The sequence below is a fragment of the Cynara cardunculus genome (assembly GCF_001531365.2).
Source record: "Cynara cardunculus var. scolymus isolate 2C chromosome LG 5, CcrdV1, whole genome shotgun sequence".
Taxonomy (NCBI): Eukaryota; Viridiplantae; Streptophyta; class Magnoliopsida; order Asterales; family Asteraceae; genus Cynara; species Cynara cardunculus.
Genome location: NC_037532.1, coordinates 36,974,334 through 36,994,468, shown reverse-complemented (window position 1 = coordinate 36,994,468; position 20,135 = coordinate 36,974,334). Strand labels below are relative to the sequence as shown.

Below are 20,135 nucleotides of genomic sequence, written 5' to 3'. Positions count from 1 at the left end.
GAGGCATGACAAATTGTTAATAATCCAAGCCAAAAGAACATTTATGGGGTTTGGTTGAGTGAGGATCTTGAAACCAATTAAGGATGTTTGGAGTGGCAAAAAAGAAACGTACGTTTAAAAGCGTATCATGTATAAATAATTACCCTAATAAATATGGGATACATTCCTTGTGTTCTATCCACCAAATGTGCATTTTTTTTCTTTATCTGCTGGCAACACCTACTACCTGTTTGTCTTGTACACATAGAAGATGGCTTCATATATCATCTTCTTCATCGTCTGTTAAGTGAGTTTTAAGCGTTTGGCTAGGTATCACCCATTTTTCGCTCTCCCATGCTGCATCTTTTTCTGGCATTTCGTATTCGTCTGCTTTCAACGACAGCTCAAACTCTGGGAGTTCTGGCAACACTTCCAGACCCCTGCATCATCATTCAATGTCAAAACCAATCTCTCATTTCATTATTATATATATATATAGGAAACAAATGAATGAATGATCCCTTACTTTTCTTGTTCCAAGAGGTATGCGTACATCTGGGACTTTTTAGCCGCAGTTTCAGGAATTTTCTTATTCAAATGCTTCATAGCACCCCATGCATAAGGAACCCTTCATAAGTTCAAGTAGACTGATTATATATATACATATATATTATATGCTAATAATACCCAAACATCATACAAAGTTAATGAATCTAACCTTGTTATGGGAACTGTTAGGCAAAAGTTTAAACAAGCCTTCTTGCTCTCTGTTAGAATTTCTTCTGCGGCAAGAAAACAACACACTGCACTGATGTGGCAGGATGGTTCGCTACCCTTGTCCATGATCAGACCATGGTAGTAGTATGCTGCAGCCTGATTGATACCAATATCTTACTTTAAAACATGTTGGAAATTGACTAATTTTTATGGATACACTTAAGCTAGTGTTGGTTTACCTTTGCTTCAAGGTACTTCCATTTGATAAATGATAGATGCTTCTTTCCATATCCATTAAGGTTTTCACAGGTTGACAAGCAGTAGTGAGCCTGTTTTATTGAGAATAGAACACATAAGTCGTTGAAGATGTCAAGTGTGGCAGGGAAAAGGTATTGATGATTGTTTAAGCCATGTACCTGGCTGAAATAGCTTAGTTGCTCACATGCCAGTCTTCTCTTAACAGATAGAGTAGCATTTCGACTTTCAACAGCCGAAGCAAGCTGCATTTCAGTTCCCTAAAAGGCATATAATAAGTTCATGGTCTTCCAAGAACAAGTAAAATAGGGTGTGATTCAGAACACACAGCCACCTATAACAATCTAAAAAGATATTGTCATTATGTTCCTTTTCTGCCATGGGATTCAACCATTTGTGGTTTTCACAAAAGGGGATTTCTTAAAAATGGACCAACAAACAGAGATTTCAAGATAATGCCTATATTAAACTTCATCTCCTTCATTTATAAGTGAATGAGCTGCTATCTGTTAAAAGAATGTACCTGCCCTAGTGCTTGAATATAAGCAGCCTCGAGTACACACTCCTGCAAATCTGCAGGCAACTTCGTCCTGATCATAAAATTAGATGTGAATTATAAGTTGGTATACCAATAGGAAGAATGTGTAGGGATCTATTGAGAAATCTTAACATACTTGATATGAGGTGGAATATGGACAAGAATTTCATTAAGACAGAACTGCAGATACCCAGCTGCCTTCACCAATAAATCGACAGCACAACGTATGTTATCTATGGTCAAAAGGGAAAATTGGAGATGAGTGGATGGGAGTGATGATTTGAGGTTGGATTAATGACGATACACACCTGTAGATTCAAGTGGTTGAGTAGAAACATTTTGATGAGGGATCAATTTTGAGTTTGCCTCCATCAATGTAAGCATAGCCATCATGTGAACAACAGAGAGTAATTCAAACCAAGAATCTGCAATACATATTTCCTGCATGATCAAAGTTAGAGATGGGATTACTATATATATGTACAAAATGAAGAGAGAATTGAAGTGAAGCAAAATGAATCCTCACTTGTCGTTGTCCATCATCTAAGCTTTTCCATTTGAATTCGATGAGTTGTTGCAAACCAAGTTCTGATGAGCAAGAAAGAAAGGAAATACGATGAGATAAATGAAAATGGGTTGAAGAATGGTTAGGTTAGGTTAGGTTAGGTTACCTTGATGAGTAAGGCCAACTAATAACGACAAGTAGTCCTCCGATGCACGTAGTAATTCAGGAACAGCTGATGCAACATCATCTGCAACAAGAAGAAGTTATATACAGATCCCTAAAAAGAAGTAGAAATAATTGAAAAGAAAAGAAGAAATCAAACCTGAAGCTTGTTGGTGTTGGGCAAGAAGAGCAATTTGATTGCGGAATGAGGTAAGACGAAGTGCAAGATCCTTAGGAACGAGGCCTTTAAGGGGGTTATTGATATTGGAGGGTGAAGGGATACGAATGGATGGAGCAAGTATTGTAACTAGAGGGATGCTTGTATGTTGCTTCTTGGTGGCTCCGACTCTGTAAACGGAAACAGCACACCCCATATCAATTCTTGTGCAGGGAAGTGATCTTGAAGAAGAAGATTATGAAGCTTGTTTTTGGTGGTAGAGTTCATTCCAAGTAGTAATAGTAATAGGAATAGTAATGGTAATGGTGATGGAGCTTAATAAAGACAGACACACACCCCACAACACCTGTAGTTGAATTAATAAACAAATATAGATCTCTTTTTGTGAAGTCGTTCATGTGCATGTGCATGTACATGGGTTCCTGTGGTGGATGACCGCAGATTAAGCTTTAAATCATTATTAAAACAATCAAATCTTTCTTCAACTGCTGTCCTCTCCAATTTATGTGCCAACTTTTTAGAATTCCAAATATTGGGTGGGAAAAGCAAAGTCATCAGTTTGTTTTACAAGCAATTACTAGTTTCCAGTAGCATCAAAAATCACGTACAAAAATAATGGTTTCTTGGTTCCAAACTCCGAGGTATTATATGAGGAGGGATGTTCACACCACGACACGATTGCATTCTTTTTGGCAACAAGATCACCATACATTTACAACCCACCTTTTTCTTTTTCTTCTTCTTTCTTATCAAAACACTCCTCCTACTCCTAGTCGTAGTCGTACTAAACAAAAACAAGAGTGACCAAATATTCAACTCAACCTACAATCATTACAATTACATCAAACAATTCTTCTCTTCATTCCATCGTCTTCACAAATCGTCCCTTTACTCGTTTTCTGGTATCCGCTCTTGCCTTTCGTGACTCGTAACGGATGCATTTCTCGTACCTGTACCATTCCTTACAAGGTTATTTGAAACCAAAACTATATCTATATACTCACCATCATTACGGATAGCATGTATGTATACCTTCGCGTTTTCTTCTTTTCCTTGTAACGTAACATTGCGTTACATCTGTTCTGGGCAAGCTGCTGGGCGTCCACTTTGCTTGCTGCTGCTATTTCCATTCCTTGCTCACCATCCATGCTCCAATTACTTATCTTGTTTTCCATCATTTGTCTTTCTGACGGTGTTCTCTTGTCACACTCCAATGTTGATCTGCAACCAGATATCTGCTTCCGCACATACCATCAACCAACCACAATATCAACATCATTATGATGCCACAACAATAATTGAACCAAGTGTTGAGTGATGTTATCCTTGCTATCTGAGTAAAACCTTTTATGAATTCCCTCTTAAAAGAAGCTGCCATTTCCATTGGATGTAAGGCCTAAATTTGCCCACTTCTGCGGAGGGGCACTTTGTGTGACCCATGTGGACTAATTTGGTCAAAGGTGTTGGATACAAAAAAGAAAACCAGGATAAGAGGAATGCAATGTTTTCTACTTCTCCAACACTTTCCATTTCATACAGTAAGCAGTAACACCCACGTTATCTGAATGCAACCCTCTTAAATTTTAGAGAACAACGTCAACATACCAGAAAGAAAGAAACGGACAAAAAAGGATTTGAGACTTAACAAAATTTTATGAGTTCTCGATCATTCATGGAAAAGGCATTCCCCTGCTCCCCAAAAAGAAAAGTCCAACCCATTTGCAGATTTACAGCTGCGCAACTCCATCATAAGGTACAAACCAATGGCATTCATTTCATACTATGTCACAAGTGGGATTCTGACCCGCTTTAATTGTTAATGAAAAACAATTGTATAGCTTGGGTGGTAAATGCAAGTAGATCAAGGAAACACCAAACAGTACGAGATGCTTACATTTTGTGAGGGGTTGGTGGTAAAAGATATGTTTATGGCATCCATTTCTTTCAAGACTTCCATTGTTGTGAAAGAGGCATCCTCAACAAGGTCGGTACAGTTGTTTACCGCAAAGCCAGGATTATCACATCCTGCCTCAGAAGATCTTGATCTTCCTAGATTAAAATCCCATATCTGCAAGGTTCCAAAACGGTAAGAAATATAGAAATATATATATATATATATATATATATATATATATATATATACAAGTGTTTCTAGTTACATGGTACTTCATGCTACCACTTTAACCTTCTTATACCCCCACAATATAGTGGCAACAATCATGTGCATTGGGGTTTCCATGGACTTGATGCTTTCCTTTAAGCCTAACAACATAACACATACATCATGATACATCTTAAAAGCTCTAACAAGACCTTACTAATTTTGCATCGAATTATTTGATCTTGTATAAGATGAAGGTCAGATAAATACGATGATGACAGTTGGTGGAAGCTTATGTATCTTGAAAGCAATAAACAAAGAACAACCATTGTCACGCATGGGCATCATATGTAACAGATATTGTTGGGTGGCAACTTAAAAGCTAAAAACAAGTAATTAAGCATGGGAGATTGGTGGATCGTTTTATAAAGAAGAAGAAGAATAGCAATAGGCGTATGTTGCTATCAAGTGTAATGAAGGTATTTATTTCCAACCTGACTAGTTTGGCGTTTAGGGCTATAGCTCCACATGTTGCTAAATTCAGTAATAGAGCCATTATTGGGTTTTGAGTTGGAGGGATTGTGGGGCGTCATGAGCAAATACGTTAAAGGAGTTTGTTGATGCAACAAATCCTTATCATCGTGTTCTTCATACTCAAACCCTTGTGAAATCTCGGGCGGACCGCATCCAGTGGGTGTTTGAGGCCTCAATTCAGGTCCGTCGGCATCAGATCCTTGATTTGCCAGCTCCAGCAACTGTTGGTACAAGAGTTTATTATGCACTCCAGAAGGCGAAGCTGATGATTTCCAGTCGACAGAGGGAACCTCGTCATAAGGAGGAGGAGGAGGAGGTTTGTCATGGGAATGGTGGAAGTTGTTGGATTTAGCGTTAGAAGAGGAGGGGTGGAGTTTGAGAGAGAATCCCCAGATGGAGGCGAGTTGAAGAGGGGAAGGACAACCGGAGAAGTCATGGATGGGAAAGCGGGTGTGGTAGGTGGAAAGGGAGGAGTCGGCGTGGAAATCATTGTCGCAAGAGGTGCAGAGGAGGAGATTGTCAGTGGAACAGGCGACGGAGACGGCATCGGAAGCGCAGTTGTCACAGATCTGGGAACGGAAGTGCTTGAGGGAAAGAGCATTAGCAGAGTGAACGGTGGTATCACAGAACAAACAGAGCTTAGCGGAGTCAGCTTTACAATACAAGACTGCAGATCTGTGATTACAGAAATCACAGAGAGAGGAGGACATGGTGTGAGGTTGGAGTTGGAGTTGGAGTTGGAGTTGGAAGAGGAAGGTTGAATACAGAAGAAAGATAAAAAAATAATATCAAGAAAGAGGGGAGGAGGAGGAGATATTTATTTACTTTGCGTTGTCAACGTTCCTTTGAATTGAATACCATTTATTTTCAAAACTAATTAAACACAAAACTTACTTACTACTAACTACTAACTACTAACTAGTTACTACTATTAGTGTAATAATACTCTATCTACAATACATTCATCTTAATCTTAATCTTAATCTTAATCTTAATCTTAATCTTAATCTTAATCTTTATTTTCTTCTTAATAAAATTGAATTTGTTTTATATCTCTTGGTATCTTAATACAAGTTGATATTATTAAGACAACAATGACTCTACGTTTCAAATATCATATGTTTGTTGTCAATTGATGATGACACCGACCCGACCCGTCCTTGATAACCCAACTTTGCTAACAAACACAATCATCAATTCAATTCTTAATATCTTATCCTTTCTATTCGAATCATCTTTTCATAAAAGCTCATGTATTTTCTCTCCGTTTTATAAACTATATCCCCTCTCCTTCAATCAAATGTGTTGTACGTTACACACTCTCACAATTTCAAATCATATATAATAGGGCATGTATGTATGTTCAAACTCGTTAAGTTTTGAAGATAAGGCATGTGTAAATTGTTGATGATATGATAAATAAGATGTCTTCATACCCGCTCAACACGATTGTGGGGACGATAAACATGACTTTCTTTAACAATTTGATGGACTATAATAATAATGTTACAAGTTGATAAATGTTTCGGTTTCAAATAAATATATTTGTGATTGTGAGGTTATAGTCATGGTCATATGCTCTTTGCATATTAATATTAATATTAATATTAATATGATTAGCCTTTTCACTCTTTTTCATTTCAAGATACACATAACACAAACATTAGCAATATAAAGCTAGCAGATTAAACACTTTTTGAAAAACATTACGTATTCAGTAACAAAAAGAGAGTTTTAAATTTGAAATATATTGATTGGGAAAACCTTTTGTGGATGTGGCAGTCACGTGTTTGTATCATCATTATTAACATCATTGATTGTTTAGATAACTTTTTTATTCATCATATATATATATGTATATATATTGAAGCAAAATTCTAAATGACGTGAGATCATATGTGGTCATAATGTCAAGCCTTTAAAATGTGACTTATGATGACAAATATGTATATCGCATATGAGTTGGTTCCTATGAGAAAAGTAAAAAAAATATTATTCACCTTTAAATCAATCATAATTGAAGATCAACACTTAGTGTATTGAGATGCACTAGATCAATTTTCTTGATAAGCGTAATTCACGAGATGATGGTGAGATTAAAAATGATCAAGAGTCCATATCTTTTTTTACGCTTCTCACATTAACTATTTATTCTTACGTAATCCTTTGTCTATCACGTATACAGTTATATATTTAGACGCATATGTTTTATAGTACAATTCAATGATATTAAAAAATTTAAACTAAATTACGTATTAAAAGTTAGTTAAAAAAAACATGACACTACACACACACACATACTATATTATAAAGCATATGGGTAAATTGTTTAAAAACCATTTTAATGCATCAAGTATGGTTTAATTATCCATATTACTTAAAATTCAAGATTACAAGTAAATATAATTAGAATAATTATTAAGTTATAACATAATAATTAATTATTATATTGATTAAAAATCATATTTTAAATATAAAATAAATTAATTCCCGAAGTTGAGCATAAATCTAAAAAGATTAAAGAGACTCATTTAAGAACAAGAAAATGACATCGTGATTTGGATTGAATCTCGATGAAACAACCCATCAATGAGAAGTTAATTGGATAAGTTTAATGAATTCTTTTTTTATATTATACGTTACAAGGAAAAGAAAGCATAAAGCTAAATTAAATTATAATGAGAAAAGGAACTCGAAATTATCTTTATAATTAAAGTAAATAATTTAATTATTAGACCTAAATTAGATTATACTAAAAACTTGAAAAGTAATAATGTTATAAAAAAACGAGAACTTTTAAATTGTTGATGTAATATTAATATTGAAAGAAATTTTTATAGGTCTTTAGATTTATATTTTATTCAAATATAAAAAAATGATGGTTTTAAAAAAATATATCATAAAACAAAATATTAAAATCAAGATGTATTTTACTTTATCGTATAAAACGTTTCTAATATGTTAAAATAAGAGTTATTGAAAATAAGTAGAAATTGTAATTGGAATTTAGATTTTTTTTTTTTGGTATGGATACGAATATACGATAGGTGAGGCGGGTGAGTGTGGTTGGGTTGGACGGGCCTTGATGGGCTCAAACGGATGGATGGATGGATTTAGATTTAGATGTCTGAAAAGTGAAAACCCTACCCCTTTTTCCTAATAATAACAATAATAATACCCATAAATTCATATCCCACAAATTCTAGACATGGCGATCTTCACGATGATGAATTCTCTAGCAGCACTCCTCCTCTTCCTGATCTCATCTTCTTCGCTGATTGCCGCCTCCGATTCTCCATTCATCCTAGCTCACAAGAAAGCTACGCTCAATAGGCTCAAATCCGGCGCCGAAAAACTCTCCGTTTCAATTGACATTTATAACCAAGGATCTGCGTACGTACCTCCTCCTTTTTCTACCTCCATCTCTAATTGTCTGCCTCTTCCGATCCATATTTTTTATATGTTTGCTCTCTTTCTTATATATGGATCTGAATAGATCCATATAATTGTCTATCATCTCTGCCCTATAATTACTTGTCGATTGGGTTCGGTCTTCATGTTGCGATCTGAAATTAATTGGACGATATTATCTCCTAAGTTATCAGTAATCGTCTGCGGCTTGTAGATCACTTGCAAGAGTGGTTAATTTTGCAACAACATTTCTGCTTTAATTGTTCGTCAATTTGTGTAGAAAAGATTGTTAATTTATTGCTACTACTGCGTGGGGTCAATCATCTCGCATGATCACTGATTTCAAATACATGCAAGTAGGATGACCTTGTAAAACTAGGAGGCTCTGATCAATTGGATCACCAAAACAAGAAATTGATTTATGTTTGACCTTTGATCATCAACAAGCTGTTTTTGTTTTTTTTTTCCTAAAATATTTTTGGAAATAAGATGAAATAAGTGTGTATTTCCTCTTAAACCCCAGGAATACTTGCACTCTTAGAATCCATGATGAAACCTACATAAAAAAATAACATTTCCTGCAGTTATGGTAGGATCTACAAGAAGCTAAAGCTCTTTGTAATTCAAATAACTCCAACTATGAACTCATTGATATCAACTAATTAGTGAAGTACATATAAACAAGTCAATTATTTAATTCTCTGCACCATTGACTGTAAGCAGTTTTTTTTTGCAAGGAACTGCAGTTTTATAGTTTGATTATGTAACTTGTGACAAATCTATCAAATCTTTTCTTGCATAATCTCATACTTTCAACATCTTTTGCATTTCAGGACTGCATATGATGTTAGTCTCAACGATGATGGCTGGTCTTCTGATATATTCAGTATCATTTCGGGGAACACTTCAACCTCCTGGGAAAGGCTTGATGCGTATGTATCAAAATCTAACATGCCTACACCTGATAATAAAATTCTGCAGTTAAATTGATTCTCACAATGATTACTTGTACTTTCTTCAGTGGTGCTCTTTTATCTCACTCTTTTGAGTTGGAATCAAACGTGAAAACAGTGTTCTATAGCTCACCAGCTGTTATTACATTCCGTGTCCCCACAAAGGCTGCCCTACAGGTTGGATTTACTGAATAACTGAAGTGATTTATTTATGTTATGTGTTTAGGCTTACAGTCCTTTGCTTTTGCAGGAGGCATATTCAACCCCACTTCTGCCTCTCGAAATCCTTTCAGACAAGCCTCGGGAGAGTACACTTGATCTTGTATGTCTTTTTACTGTCAGAAACAACTTGATAAATTGATTTAGAAAAGGAACTCGATGGAAAGTCTTTATAGATATGTTTGCATTTCTTAACTGATAATGAATTGCTTTGTTCTTGTTGTGCATGGATTTGTGCTTGATGGCTGCTACCCTTACAGGCTAAGGTATGAATTAGTCTTGTAATCAGTGCATTTACTTGTATGATATCATTTTGGTGATGTGGTTGTAGAAGCTGTATGACATCCCAATTTGGGCTGATTCTCCATGTTTTGGGTTGGGTGGAATTTTAGGTAGTTTTGGTAGATGTAGGCATAACTAAATTCATTTAAATCACACAGTTGTGTATCTCAATTTCAACATATTGATTTGTTGGGCAAATTTGTTGTTGTTAATCTATCGTAAATCTGAGACATTAAAACTATTTGTGTTTGCTGTGCAGAGGGCATTGGCAAAGTATGGATCCTTAATATCTGTGATCTCAATCGTGGTTTTATTTGTGTACCTGGTAGCAACTCCATCCAAGTCGGGTGCTGCAAAGGGAAGCAAGAAGAAGCGTTGATGATTAGTGAGTCTCTGTGATGTAATTTGTAGAGACCAACCCCACCTTCTTGTGTTGCGACGGGACTTTTTTTTTTTGTAAAATGGTTTTAATGAGATATTCGGTGGTAGTTGTTTTAATATCTGTGAAAGGGTTGATTATGAACTACGATGTTAGATTTTGAGTTTAGATGTGTTGCGGTAATACATGAAATGGTTTATTTTGTGTTTAAATAAATTCCCTCCTAGAATTTAGTTATGAAAATGCATTTTTGTTTGAATATTTGATGAGATTATGAAGTTTTGGTTATGGGTTAAAAAGGAAGTCAAATCCAGGGGTTGTAATGTACAGAACTCCATCCGAGCAGAGCCATATATAACGTGTCAATACGATATGCAAGTAAAGCTAATTTGTAATAACTTGGGATTGTTTAGGTCCATTTACTACTATTGCAGTTGCAGGCATCTTTTTGAGTGGAGGAGGAGGAGGAGCCATATTCAACAATAATTGGAAGAAGAAAGATGAAACTTGATTACTAATAATATCCATAAACAAAACAAAAGCCGCATAGCTTAATTAATGGAACAAAAGAAGAAACGTGTTAAGGAAATCGTGGGGCGGTGGAGACACCGTTGAGGAGATGTTTTGACGCTTTCTCGTGGTTGACAAAACCCATGAACCAGAAATCTTGAGAATCAATTGTGGAGATCTGAATATATTTGTCTATTTGTTTTTTACCTGTCACCGTAACTGGGTTCACCGTGGCTATCTTCTCCAATGGGACGATGACTTTGTAATAGATCCAAGACTCCATGCCGTTGGGTTGGATGGAAGACAAGGGACGATCGCTACAGAAGGCGACATGAATATTGGAGAGGTACAGGGTTCCGGCGACAGGTCCGGTGGATGTAGACAAGTAACAGGCAAAAGTCCTGTTCAGTTTCTCGTTGGGGTAAACCGTGAAGTTCTGCCGGTATAGAGATTCGAATCCACCTTCGGTTAATGCTTTTGCCGTCAAATTCATTTTCCCCCATGCCGATCCAGTCACAGATGGACCCGTTTTCACTAAATCAAATCCAAATCCAAATCCAAATCCAGATCCAATCAGATCAAATCAAATCCCTAACATAAGATATATATACACACACACGCATACATATAATAATTAGAGAAAGAAAATGGAAAAAGGAGGAGTTACGATTGGTCCAGATGTTTGTAGCGGTGGTCTCTGCCTTGTTGCCCCATGTATTAAGCTTCTTACGAACATTATCCAGGTTGTGGTTGTTGTTGGGAGGTGGAGGTGGAGGTGGAGGAGCGCCATATTGAACGTAGGGGTTGGAAGGCGGCATAGGTGTTCCCATGACGTGAGTGCCCGGATAATTGGGCGGCTGATCGGAGGAAGAAGGAGGAGGTTGTGGATTCATGGAAGAAATCGGAAATGATTCTCTTGATGAATATCATTATCAATGTCCATGGAATAATAGTAAAGATTGGTCATATGGTTTACATAAAATCACAGTTTCCGTCCCCAAATCAAAATAATTATAAGAAACGTCCATGTGGTTTATATTTTTACGCATCTTTGGTCCCTCTATCCTAACACCTTTAAAAGAATCTATTAAATAAGTTAACTTTAAGGACATATAGTGTGATTTCGTGTAAACCACAGGGACCAATCATGTAATTTACTCTTTCTATAAAATAGATATTTGAATGGATTAACATATTCTAAAGAATTGAAATCTAACCTCATAGTGTTAACTGTTAAGCATTAGTGACTTTGGGAAGTTTATCATTAAAAAAAAATACATACATATGCATAGTCTAGTTTATGTGATGAAAGAATGTAATTCGAAAGTACCTTCATTGGATATATGAGTTTCATGACCATCATTAGTCTAGTCAAATCCTCTTCTTCAACACTACAACAGTTTTGATATTTGAATGGATTACGGTTTCTAAGAAATTGCAACACTACTACAGTTTTGATCCCCTAGCCATTCGTACATGCAGACGGGTATACTATTTGGTCGAAAGAAATTGCAAATCATAATGATAAAATGATGCATTTAAATAGAAACATTTAAAAAAAAAAAAAATGATCCAAGTATTAGTTGTGTACTCGGAATGGGAGATGGGTCCCATGAAAAAAAGAAAAAAAAAAAAAAAAAAAAAAACCAAAGCATCATCGTCCCCTTCACTTATCTCCTGCATGTATGCCTCCTCTCCTGGTGTTTTGTGTTATTTATTTCCTGAAAGTGTGATTAAGTGGAAGATTCTGGAGGTGGTTGGTTGATGGTAGAAATAATCTCCTCAGGCTCAGAGCTTTTCCAACACCTGTACTTGCTCTTCATTACCCACCTCAACCCCATAACCATCATCTTTGCCTTCCATTCGTCATCCTCCTCATTGGCCATTTCCTCACAATCCCCTATGTTCTTTCATCAATGCTTTAAACTTTTCTTTAATCTTAGTGATACCATGAATGCACTATGTACAAATGTCACACCCTGTATTCACCAAATCTTTGCTAAATATAGGAAAAACCTTTTCCCTAGAACACCCAATTGCCGATCGATAAGAGTTGCCCGAAAAAGAAGCCCTAACCCTAAAAACTGAACTGAATGGAGAGAAACGAGGCCTGTGCTTTGAGGGCATTTGCTGGTTTCGATATCGGACTCGGGATCAATTTTGGTGGAGTCCAGGACAACACCTACAAAACCAAGAAACCTGCTGCTGCTGCTGCTGCTGCTGCTACTGCTACTGCTACTGACAGGGATCTGGTCGCTGCTGCTCGTTTCGACTTCCTTAAGAAGAAACGGATGCCCAGGTTCAGGCGTGGTGCTTCCGCCGCACTCCGCTCCTTTCGTCCCTTCACCACTCCTCTCTCCTCAACTGTATCTTCCTCATCTTTTGGTCTTTATCTCACCTGCTTGTGGTTTCTGACTCACCTTATGCTATCTGGATCTGATAATGTGGACCTTGTCTGTTTCATTTTATGCCCTTTGTCTTTCATGCTATAAAGCTTCCTCTTTTTTCCCCTTTCTGTCCACTATTTGCCACTAATTTTCTTATCCAGCATTGCAAATAACCAAAAATTATATTTCACACCAGTCATGGACATGATATAACAAATAAATCATCAATCATCCTAAGCAAAACAAAGCCTATTGTCAAATGTGCCCTACTACAACTTCAAACCAAGAAACAACTTGAAGAAAAGAGAGTTAACCAACAAGAACCAGTTGGGTTTTGAGCACCAACCCAACAGTTTCCTATTTTACCATTTTTGAGGGCTTTCCCCCCAGTGTATACCCCTTTAAGATCTATCATTTTGTAATCTATCATGGTAGCCTTTTTTGTATTCTCAAGACCACTAAAATTATTAACACTAGTTTCTTTTCCAAGTAGATGGAGTTGCTTTGCCTAATCCACTTATCTCCCTCATCCAGCAGTTTCTTGCGAGCCCTGATCAGAGCAATAGGAACCTTTTAGTAATGGGAGCTGGACCTTTTCGTTATCCCTGCCCCTGAGTGGTGTGTGGCTAAAAAACCTTAAATTGATCACAAATGGTATAAAAGGAAATTCACTTTTATAGTTTGTAGTTTCTTATTTTGCAAGTGGGTGTAGTATATCCTTATTCGTCCTGCTTTGACACAAGATCAACTGGATAAAAAAAATGCCCACATGTTGTTCGATCAGAAAGGGCAGTGCACAGTTGGTCCAGTTGGTCAGCTTTAGTTTGTTTAAGTTGGAAAATTGAACCCTATGCGTTCAAGATTAAAGAGAATAGCACTGTATTAGAGTCATATCAACTGTCATATAAAATGATAATATTTTTCCTCTTCTGTATGTTCTATAGATAAAAAGTTGTCATGTCAAATTTGAAGTTGTAAATATTAGTTTCACGAAAGTTCCAAGGGAAAAGAAGCAAATGAGCTCAAATTTGGCATAAAACCTCTATTATGATGTTCTGCTGTTTCATCAAACTGGTAATTTGTTTTATTAATTTTATGGTTTAATCTGTCTTCAACACATTGGTAAGGATACACATATATAAATTGCGTTCGTAATTTTTGTGACAATTAGTGTTGTTACAGGAGTGGCTTTTTGTTAGTGGCTATCAATACTTGCTGTGATTTGTGTTCTGAAATTTGGCTGCTCAATTTGCTGGCAAATTCTGATCTAACATAAGTTTACATACATAAGTAGAAATTGGTGCTCCATTGTTTTATGTGATTGTCTTACGACACAATCTTGATATTTCATACTATTTATAATGGATTTTGGTATCACAATGTGATTCAACCACCTGTATAGTCATTGCTGCAAAGTTGTAGCTTAATTCAAGGTTTTTTGCTTGCATCTTTATTTTTTCCATGCAAGTTTCCAAGCGTATGCTTCTATACGTAGTAATGTGTCTCATGTTGCCTCTTGTGATTATGTTTCTATTTTGAACATATATGTGGTCTATATTCCGTGCACAAAGTACATCTGACCTGTGTTTCTCTTTATTAGATTGTTGATCAGGGAAGGCTGACATTTCTCTTCAGCAAGAAGCTGCAAAAAAGTGACGTAGGTGTGCTTAAAAGAATTGTTCTGCCAAAGGTTGGTTTTCATTTGATTCATAATCTTTAAAATATGTATTGACTAACGGATATTTTGTACAAGGAAATTTACAGAAACTGTCATCCCAAACTGCGCTTGCATTTTAGTCATTTGACTCCTAATTTGGCACTTTTCGTCCTAAACTTTAAAAATTGGTCATTTTCTCAGCCAATGTAGGCAGTTCCATTACCTGAGGCATGTACCATGAAGGTGTTATTATTTTGATGGTACTAACATGTTTTCTTTTACTTTGATAAATACTCTATTTTTGGTGTGCTTTGCTCCAGAAACCAGCAGAAACACACCTACCTGCTCTGATTGCCAAGGAAGGTATCATTTTGGAGATGGATGACATGGATGGCATGCATGTGTGGTGTTTCAAGTTTAGGTTAGTTAAGCATCTAGAAGTCTCAACTATGCCATTTCAAGGAAGGAAGAAATTTTGAAAAATGAAACAAAAAACATGATGACACCAATCATTCTTATGAAATATGCTCACTTCATTTATTCAGTTATATTCCATTGGAAATTTTCTTTCTTTAAATATGCAAGCAACTCATCCTTGAACAGGTTCTGGCCAAATAACAACAGCCGCATGTATGTCCTTGAGGGCACTGGTATGTCCCTCATAGGCCTCACTGTTGTCTGTATATCAAAATCAGAAGTGTACTTGGTCCATACTAAGATGCAGATTCTTGATTTCTTTTCTCAGGGGAATTTGCCGAGGAACATGAACTGCAACTAGGTGATTATATAATGTTGTATCGAGATTCAGTGAATCTCAACTATGTAAGTATGCTATGTTATCCCAACCAAACGAAACATGTTTTCAGTCCATTTGAGAAATTCTTGTAAAAGAAGTGTTGCTGATTTTGAATCAGGTCATACAGGCTGTAAAAGCTTATGAAGTTGAGGAATATGCAAAGAAAGAAGTGAAAGCAAACCTTGGTAGTCAGGGGAAATCTGGGAAACCACAGCCAAATAATGGTGTTTTAATGAATCAGAACTGGCCGTGGGGTGGTCTTGAGGTGGAGGTGTTGAACCCCACTAACTATCCTATGAATGCTTCGACCGTGGAGGATCAGATGGGTATGACTTTCATATACGATACCAGCTATTCCAATGACACTCTGACTCCACTTGATTTCTTGGGTGGATTCATGACAAGCTACCCAACAGTGCAGCCAAACTTTGCCATTGAGAATTTGTCTATTGACGATCTCTACAAGATCTAGTTGTAGCATGTCATCATCATCATGCTACATCTTATGTTGTGAGTAATAGTATCTGTAATGCATCAAGTACAAAATAAGCACATGAGTGAAAAACTCCGTAAATGTTGCTTTTGTGTCTGTAGTGCTTTCTTTTGGATATCCATCCTACTCGACTTGTGGTCTCACAATCCCTGTACAAGTCTTTTGGAAAATGATTCAAGTAATCAAATCACTAGTACTTGCATCATGTGCTACTTTCCATATCTAAATGAATGACTATGAGCCTTGCAATTGTGTTAGACCATCGTTTTGCTAGAGTTAAAAGTTCCCAAAGGACCTCATAGTTATGATGACGCAGGAATACTACAAGTTAAGTAATGGGAGTGATCTACACAATATTTCTTTAGATTAAGCTCTGTAGAAATTAACACAAAAATTATTTGGCAACTACACAAGCCTAAGATGAGAAGTATCATTGAGTCTTTTAATCCGCCAACCCATTTTCCCTGAGTGTTGCAACATTGTGACTGAGGAATCTTGTATGCAAATCTTGTTGGACATGATTGGACTACAACCAAGGATACCTGTAACCACACACTTGATAGGTATGGAGTGGCTGAATATACCTATACAGTTATTACTAGATGATGGAGAAACCAATGGCAATGGAGGAGCTGTTGGTTTAACGTTATTGCTTTTCACACTACTCAATAAGATTTCAGGATGTTGATCATGTTGCTTGCTATAATTGGTAGGCACCCGAGGGGACATCTCGTCGTCAGCCTCTTGATCTCCTCCCCCTCCGTCCGTGCGCACCATTTCTAGTCGACTCTTGCTCGACTTTCTTTGTGAAATCCTAATTGTCTTGGCGGCCTTGTAGCAATTGGAGGAAGAGAATCACTGATGGACGACGACTTTTGAGGGCGGACTGTTGCATTTAAGAATTGGATTATTCGGAATTCTACTTGCCTCAGTGTTTCATCAGATGGAGCACAAAAATCAAAAACCAGGTTGGAATCTTTCCATTAAGCTTAAAGCAGAAGGGGAAGAAACATCTGATTGTTGGCACCCTTCCCAAACTCCCTGACTCATCTCCTATAATGCATTTGAGGCTTCTATCATCTGCTCTGGAGAATTCATCTCTTGCAATCATATATATATATATATATATATATATATATATATATATATATATATATGATTGCAAGNACAAGCAGTCCATACACCATGCTATCAATTTTGTCTAGCCAACCTGAAGAGAATTTGACTCAGCAAACTCAGTTAGACATTTTATCAGAAGATGTAAAGGAAGAGTTTTTTTCCCGAATCAGGAGCATTGAAACACACTCTAGTTAAGCAGTAATGTTTTTATGTCTATGCTTCTTTACTCCTTTCTTATGTGAGGATAAAATTTCAAACTAATTTCCTAGCTCCAAACTAGATTTTCCAAAATACTCACATCCCAGAGCTTTAGAGTATTTATTTGTGCCAAAAGAAAGTCTCCTGTTTGAAGATTTAGCAATAAGATAAATGTAACGTCTCTGTAGTACCCTTCATTAGTTCATTAGTCTTTTACACGATCCAAAGCTATGCATGTTGGGAGTATCCTCTATGCATCCTTCACATATAGTTTCAAATATGCCCAGAAAGCTAAACGCACTAACTTTTCCATAATATCCTTTTTAATACATCCCTAGCATCCTTGGTAATGGTAACAAGTGATTTGGAGAGAACCATGAAGATGCTCCAAGTTGCCCAATTCGTACCCGAAGATGTCGTGTAATGCCCAATCCTCCGCGCGCGCGTGTGTGTTGGGCCTTCCACTCAAGACCCCCACCATGAGTCCACTAACATATTCAAACCCCACTACTAGAGAAAGCCTTATAAGCTTCTCTAGAAATAAACTCTCTACCAATGTGAAATGGAAGGTTAACTTCCAACCTACAAATTTCCAACAATATCTTGTTTCTTTTGCTTACTATTATGGCAATGACCACACCTACGTACCCATTTGGGGTTAAGACCCCCTATCATTTTTCTATCAGACCTTCGCATTCCCGATCCTTTTGCTCACACCACCCGCTCAATCTTGCCTCATTCGGTGGATCCCTTCAGGCTCCAACTTCAGGCAGGAGAATAGGTCTGAGGGTTGTTTGTAATGTACAAAACCTACATGTTCTCACCAGGAATGAACCCGAAAGTCAAGCTTCACAAGGATCAATCAAACAGTTATCATGTGTGATGAAGTTTGGTGGATCATCTTTGGCCTCGGCAGAAAGGATGAAACAAGTCGCTCATCTTATCCTCAGCTTCCYACAAGAGACTCCTGTCATTGTCCTCTCTGCTATGGGCAAGACCACCAACAATCTTTTAATGGTTTGTGTTGCTCCATGTTTCTTTATATGTTATGAGGTTTTTCTTTAACAAGGTTTCAACTTTAAATTTGGGTTGTATGATATAGGCTGGAGAGAAGGCTGCAAGTTGTGTTTCCCCTGTGTCTGAACTTGATGAATTGAGCTTTGTGAAAGAACTACACCATAGGTGAAAATCTTGATTTCAAGTAGCTTTTAAAGTTTGTAGACATTCGTTTTTGTTTATACTCTGATTGGCTATCAATTTATATGCTCAGGACAGTGGATGAGCTTGGATTAGACAAAACACTCATTACAGGTAAGTTTATTGTAAGGAAATGTTGCAAGTTATGTTACACTGATTTTAACTTCTTCTCTTACACTTTGTCTTTCTTGCAGACCACCTAGAAAAATTAGAGCGACTTCTGAACGGGATTGCAGTACTAAAAGAGTTCACGCCTCGTGCAAAAGACTACCTAGTCTCATTTGGAGAGTGCATGTCCACAAKAATATTTTCTGCATRCTTGAATAAAATCGGCGTCAAAGCGCGCCAWGTATGTGATTTTTTCATCACTTTTAATATGCTCAAAGTTTTCAAGCACTGGTGATGTCTTCTTTGTCATTTGCTGCCTAATATTTGTATGAAGCTTGTAATCCATGTGGAATTCTAAATTGTAGATATCTACTTGCCACCATTTTCTTGCCCCAAATTTCATTTGATTCAGATTTACTTCCCCAAATGAAAGCTTGGCAGCTTCTGTTGCTTCCATCTTGTTCTTTTCTTTATATTAGTAAACAACTCGGTAGTACAAGTGCATGTTGATGAAGATTATTATCTGATAACAATTTACCTTTTAGTTAAGGGTTTTTGGTTGGTTTTCCATTAAATCTTTGTATGGATAAAGTTGTCTATGTTTTTAATAGATAGAAGGAGCGTGTTTTTAATTGGGAGGGTCTTTTCTATAATAGAGATGGAAATGCTTTCGTTTGGGAGGGTTTTTGAGGGTATTTTCTATAATAGAGATGGAAATGTTTTCGTTTGGGAGGGTTTTTYCATAGATRGAAGGAACGTGTTTTTAATTGTGAGGGACGGGTTTGGGAAAACTTGGTTTTCTGCATAAAGCTCTCTCCTRAAAGCTTTCTGAATAAGTCACTTTTTATATCGTTAAGTCACTACCAAATAACATGTATAGCTGACTGAATAAGCTGTGAGTCCCAATAAGCTGCTAACAAACAGGCGCTTATTCTTGTATTAATAATTGTTTTGTCAATTGCATGAGTGTGCATATCAAGGAACATTGATTGCTGACACATGTTTTTTTGTTAACATCTGAAGTATAGAAGAAGAGAAGAAAGGAAAATCTAGAGGCTACTTAAACCAGTCTTTTCATTTCAATTTTTTTGATTGGCGAACCGTCTTTGAGGAAACTTGAAACCATGAACTCTGTATTTCTCTCTGAGGCTTCTCAAATAAGTCCTTTAAGTTATGTTTGTATAAGTTTTGGTTGATTTAAAACCTCCATCTAATCTTCTTTTTTGAACTTAAAAAGTACAAAGGAATTATAATGAAAACCTTACTCAAACCACTTCGTTTCTTGATTGGCCAAAACATGTTAACTATATGCCTTTGGAGACTTTGAACCATAACTTCAGGGTTTCTCTCTGAGCCTACTGCTTTAATAACTTCTACTACTTATGTTGGTCAAGGGTTCATTCTAAAGAAACTTCTACTACTTATGTTGGTCAAGGGTTCATTCTAAAGAAACTTCT

The 20,135-nt window shown here is 36.7% G+C and overlaps 6 protein-coding genes and 1 pseudogene across 8 annotated transcripts; 3 read left to right on the top strand and 4 right to left on the bottom strand.

The window, feature by feature from the left end:
- Positions 1 to 3: 3 nt before the first annotated feature.
- LOC112513203 lies at positions 4 to 2,677 on the bottom strand. Its single transcript, XM_025119396.1, has 11 exons — positions 2,317 to 2,677; positions 2,161 to 2,241; positions 2,016 to 2,077; positions 1,798 to 1,930; positions 1,626 to 1,722; positions 1,475 to 1,541; positions 1,113 to 1,211; positions 936 to 1,025; positions 698 to 852; positions 506 to 607; positions 4 to 419 (listed from the first exon to the last, which is right to left on the bottom strand). The coding sequence occupies exons 1-11, from the start codon at positions 2,528 to 2,530 to the stop codon at positions 257 to 259; spliced, it is 1,263 nt and encodes a 420-aa protein (XP_024975164.1). The 5' UTR covers positions 2,531 to 2,677; the 3' UTR covers positions 4 to 256.
- A 218-nt stretch (positions 2,678 to 2,895) lies between these two features.
- LOC112513427 (zinc finger protein CONSTANS-LIKE 14) lies at positions 2,896 to 5,745 on the bottom strand. 2 transcript variants are annotated; one of them, XM_025119688.1, is made up of 4 exons: positions 4,930 to 5,745; positions 4,229 to 4,402; positions 3,367 to 3,575; positions 2,896 to 3,284 (listed from the first exon to the last, which is right to left on the bottom strand). In XM_025119688.1, exons 1-4 carry the CDS (start codon positions 5,677 to 5,679, stop codon positions 3,194 to 3,196), a joined length of 1,224 nt encoding a protein of 407 aa, XP_024975456.1. In that variant the 5' UTR covers positions 5,680 to 5,745; the 3' UTR covers positions 2,896 to 3,193. The 2 variants fall into 2 exon arrangements, with proteins under 2 accessions (XP_024975456.1, XP_024975457.1); XM_025119689.1 differs by having other exon boundaries at positions 3,367 to 3,569.
- Positions 5,746 to 8,138: 2,393 nt separating this feature from the next.
- On the top strand, positions 8,139 to 10,426 carry LOC112512477 (translocon-associated protein subunit beta). Its single transcript, XM_025118463.1, has 6 exons — positions 8,139 to 8,362; positions 9,214 to 9,312; positions 9,402 to 9,510; positions 9,584 to 9,655; positions 9,813 to 9,818; positions 10,094 to 10,426. Exons 1-6 carry the CDS (start codon positions 8,178 to 8,180, stop codon positions 10,211 to 10,213), a joined length of 591 nt encoding a protein of 196 aa, XP_024974231.1. The 5' UTR covers positions 8,139 to 8,177; the 3' UTR covers positions 10,214 to 10,426.
- Positions 10,427 to 10,701: 275 nt separating this feature from the next.
- LOC112512716 (GEM-like protein 5) lies at positions 10,702 to 11,666 on the bottom strand. The gene is made up of 2 exons (XM_025118828.1): positions 11,391 to 11,666; positions 10,702 to 11,257 (listed from the first exon to the last, which is right to left on the bottom strand). The coding sequence occupies exons 1-2, from the start codon at positions 11,614 to 11,616 to the stop codon at positions 10,794 to 10,796; spliced, it is 690 nt and encodes a 229-aa protein (XP_024974596.1). The 5' UTR covers positions 11,617 to 11,666; the 3' UTR covers positions 10,702 to 10,793.
- A 694-nt stretch (positions 11,667 to 12,360) lies between these two features.
- On the top strand, positions 12,361 to 16,260 carry LOC112513225 (B3 domain-containing transcription factor FUS3-like). 2 transcript variants are annotated; one of them, XM_025119428.1, is made up of 7 exons: positions 12,361 to 13,108; positions 13,911 to 13,918; positions 14,711 to 14,800; positions 15,088 to 15,188; positions 15,371 to 15,417; positions 15,513 to 15,589; positions 15,682 to 16,260. In XM_025119428.1, the coding sequence occupies exons 1-7, from the start codon at positions 12,817 to 12,819 to the stop codon at positions 16,033 to 16,035; spliced, it is 969 nt and encodes a 322-aa protein (XP_024975196.1). In that variant the 5' UTR covers positions 12,361 to 12,816; the 3' UTR covers positions 16,036 to 16,260. The 2 variants fall into 2 exon arrangements, with proteins under 2 accessions (XP_024975196.1, XP_024975195.1); XM_025119427.1 differs by lacking the exon at positions 13,911 to 13,918 and having other exon boundaries at positions 12,361 to 13,089.
- An 87-nt stretch (positions 16,261 to 16,347) lies between these two features.
- LOC112513227 lies at positions 16,348 to 17,154 on the bottom strand (annotated as a pseudogene).
- An 823-nt stretch (positions 17,155 to 17,977) lies between these two features.
- Positions 17,978 to 19,486, top strand: LOC112513226 (aspartokinase 2, chloroplastic). The gene is made up of 4 exons (XM_025119429.1): positions 17,978 to 18,390; positions 18,476 to 18,555; positions 18,644 to 18,684; positions 18,765 to 19,486. Exons 1-4 carry the CDS (start codon positions 17,998 to 18,000, stop codon positions 18,971 to 18,973), a joined length of 723 nt encoding a protein of 240 aa, XP_024975197.1. The 5' UTR covers positions 17,978 to 17,997; the 3' UTR covers positions 18,974 to 19,486.
- The last annotated feature ends 649 nt before the right edge of the window (positions 19,487 to 20,135 follow it).

Bases quoted from the DNA above. Each gene is read 5' to 3' on its own strand.
- LOC112513203 (XM_025119396.1), bottom strand. From the start codon at position 2,530: ATGGGGTGTGCTGTTTCCGTTTACAGAGTCGGAGCCACCAAGAAGCAA. The intron at 853-935 runs GTAAACCAACAC...GGTATCAATCAG, and splicing joins GGAAGTACCTTGAAGCAAAG to GCTGCAGCATACTACTACCA. The intron at 608-697 runs GTTAGATTCATT...GAACTTATGAAG, and splicing joins CTAACAGTTCCCATAACAAG to GGTTCCTTATGCATGGGGTG.
- LOC112513427 (XM_025119688.1), bottom strand. From the start codon at position 5,679: ATGTCCTCCTCTCTCTGTGATTTCTGTAATCACAGATCTGCAGTCTTG. The intron at 4,403-4,929 runs GTTGGAAATAAA...GGAACCTTGCAG, and splicing joins CTAAACGCCAAACTAGTCAG to ATATGGGATTTTAATCTAGG. The intron at 3,285-3,366 runs GTATACATACAT...GGAATGGTACAG, and splicing joins GAAAAGAAGAAAACGCGAAG to GTACGAGAAATGCATCCGTT.
- LOC112512477 (XM_025118463.1), top strand. From the start codon at position 8,178: ATGGCGATCTTCACGATGATGAATTCTCTAGCAGCACTCCTCCTCTTC. The intron at 8,363-9,213 runs GTACGTACCTCC...TTTGCATTTCAG, and splicing joins ATTTATAACCAAGGATCTGC to GACTGCATATGATGTTAGTC. The intron at 9,511-9,583 runs GTTGGATTTACT...TTGCTTTTGCAG, and splicing joins CCACAAAGGCTGCCCTACAG to GAGGCATATTCAACCCCACT.
- LOC112512716 (XM_025118828.1), bottom strand. From the start codon at position 11,616: ATGAATCCACAACCTCCTCCTTCTTCCTCCGATCAGCCGCCCAATTAT. The intron at 11,258-11,390 runs GTAACTCCTCCT...GATTTGATTTAG, and splicing joins TACAAACATCTGGACCAATC to TGAAAACGGGTCCATCTGTG.
- LOC112513225 (XM_025119428.1), top strand. From the start codon at position 12,817: ATGGAGAGAAACGAGGCCTGTGCTTTGAGGGCATTTGCTGGTTTCGAT. The intron at 15,189-15,370 runs GTTAGTTAAGCA...ATCCTTGAACAG, and splicing joins GTGTGGTGTTTCAAGTTTAG to GTTCTGGCCAAATAACAACA. The intron at 15,418-15,512 runs GTATGTCCCTCA...TTCTTTTCTCAG, and splicing joins GTATGTCCTTGAGGGCACTG to GGGAATTTGCCGAGGAACAT.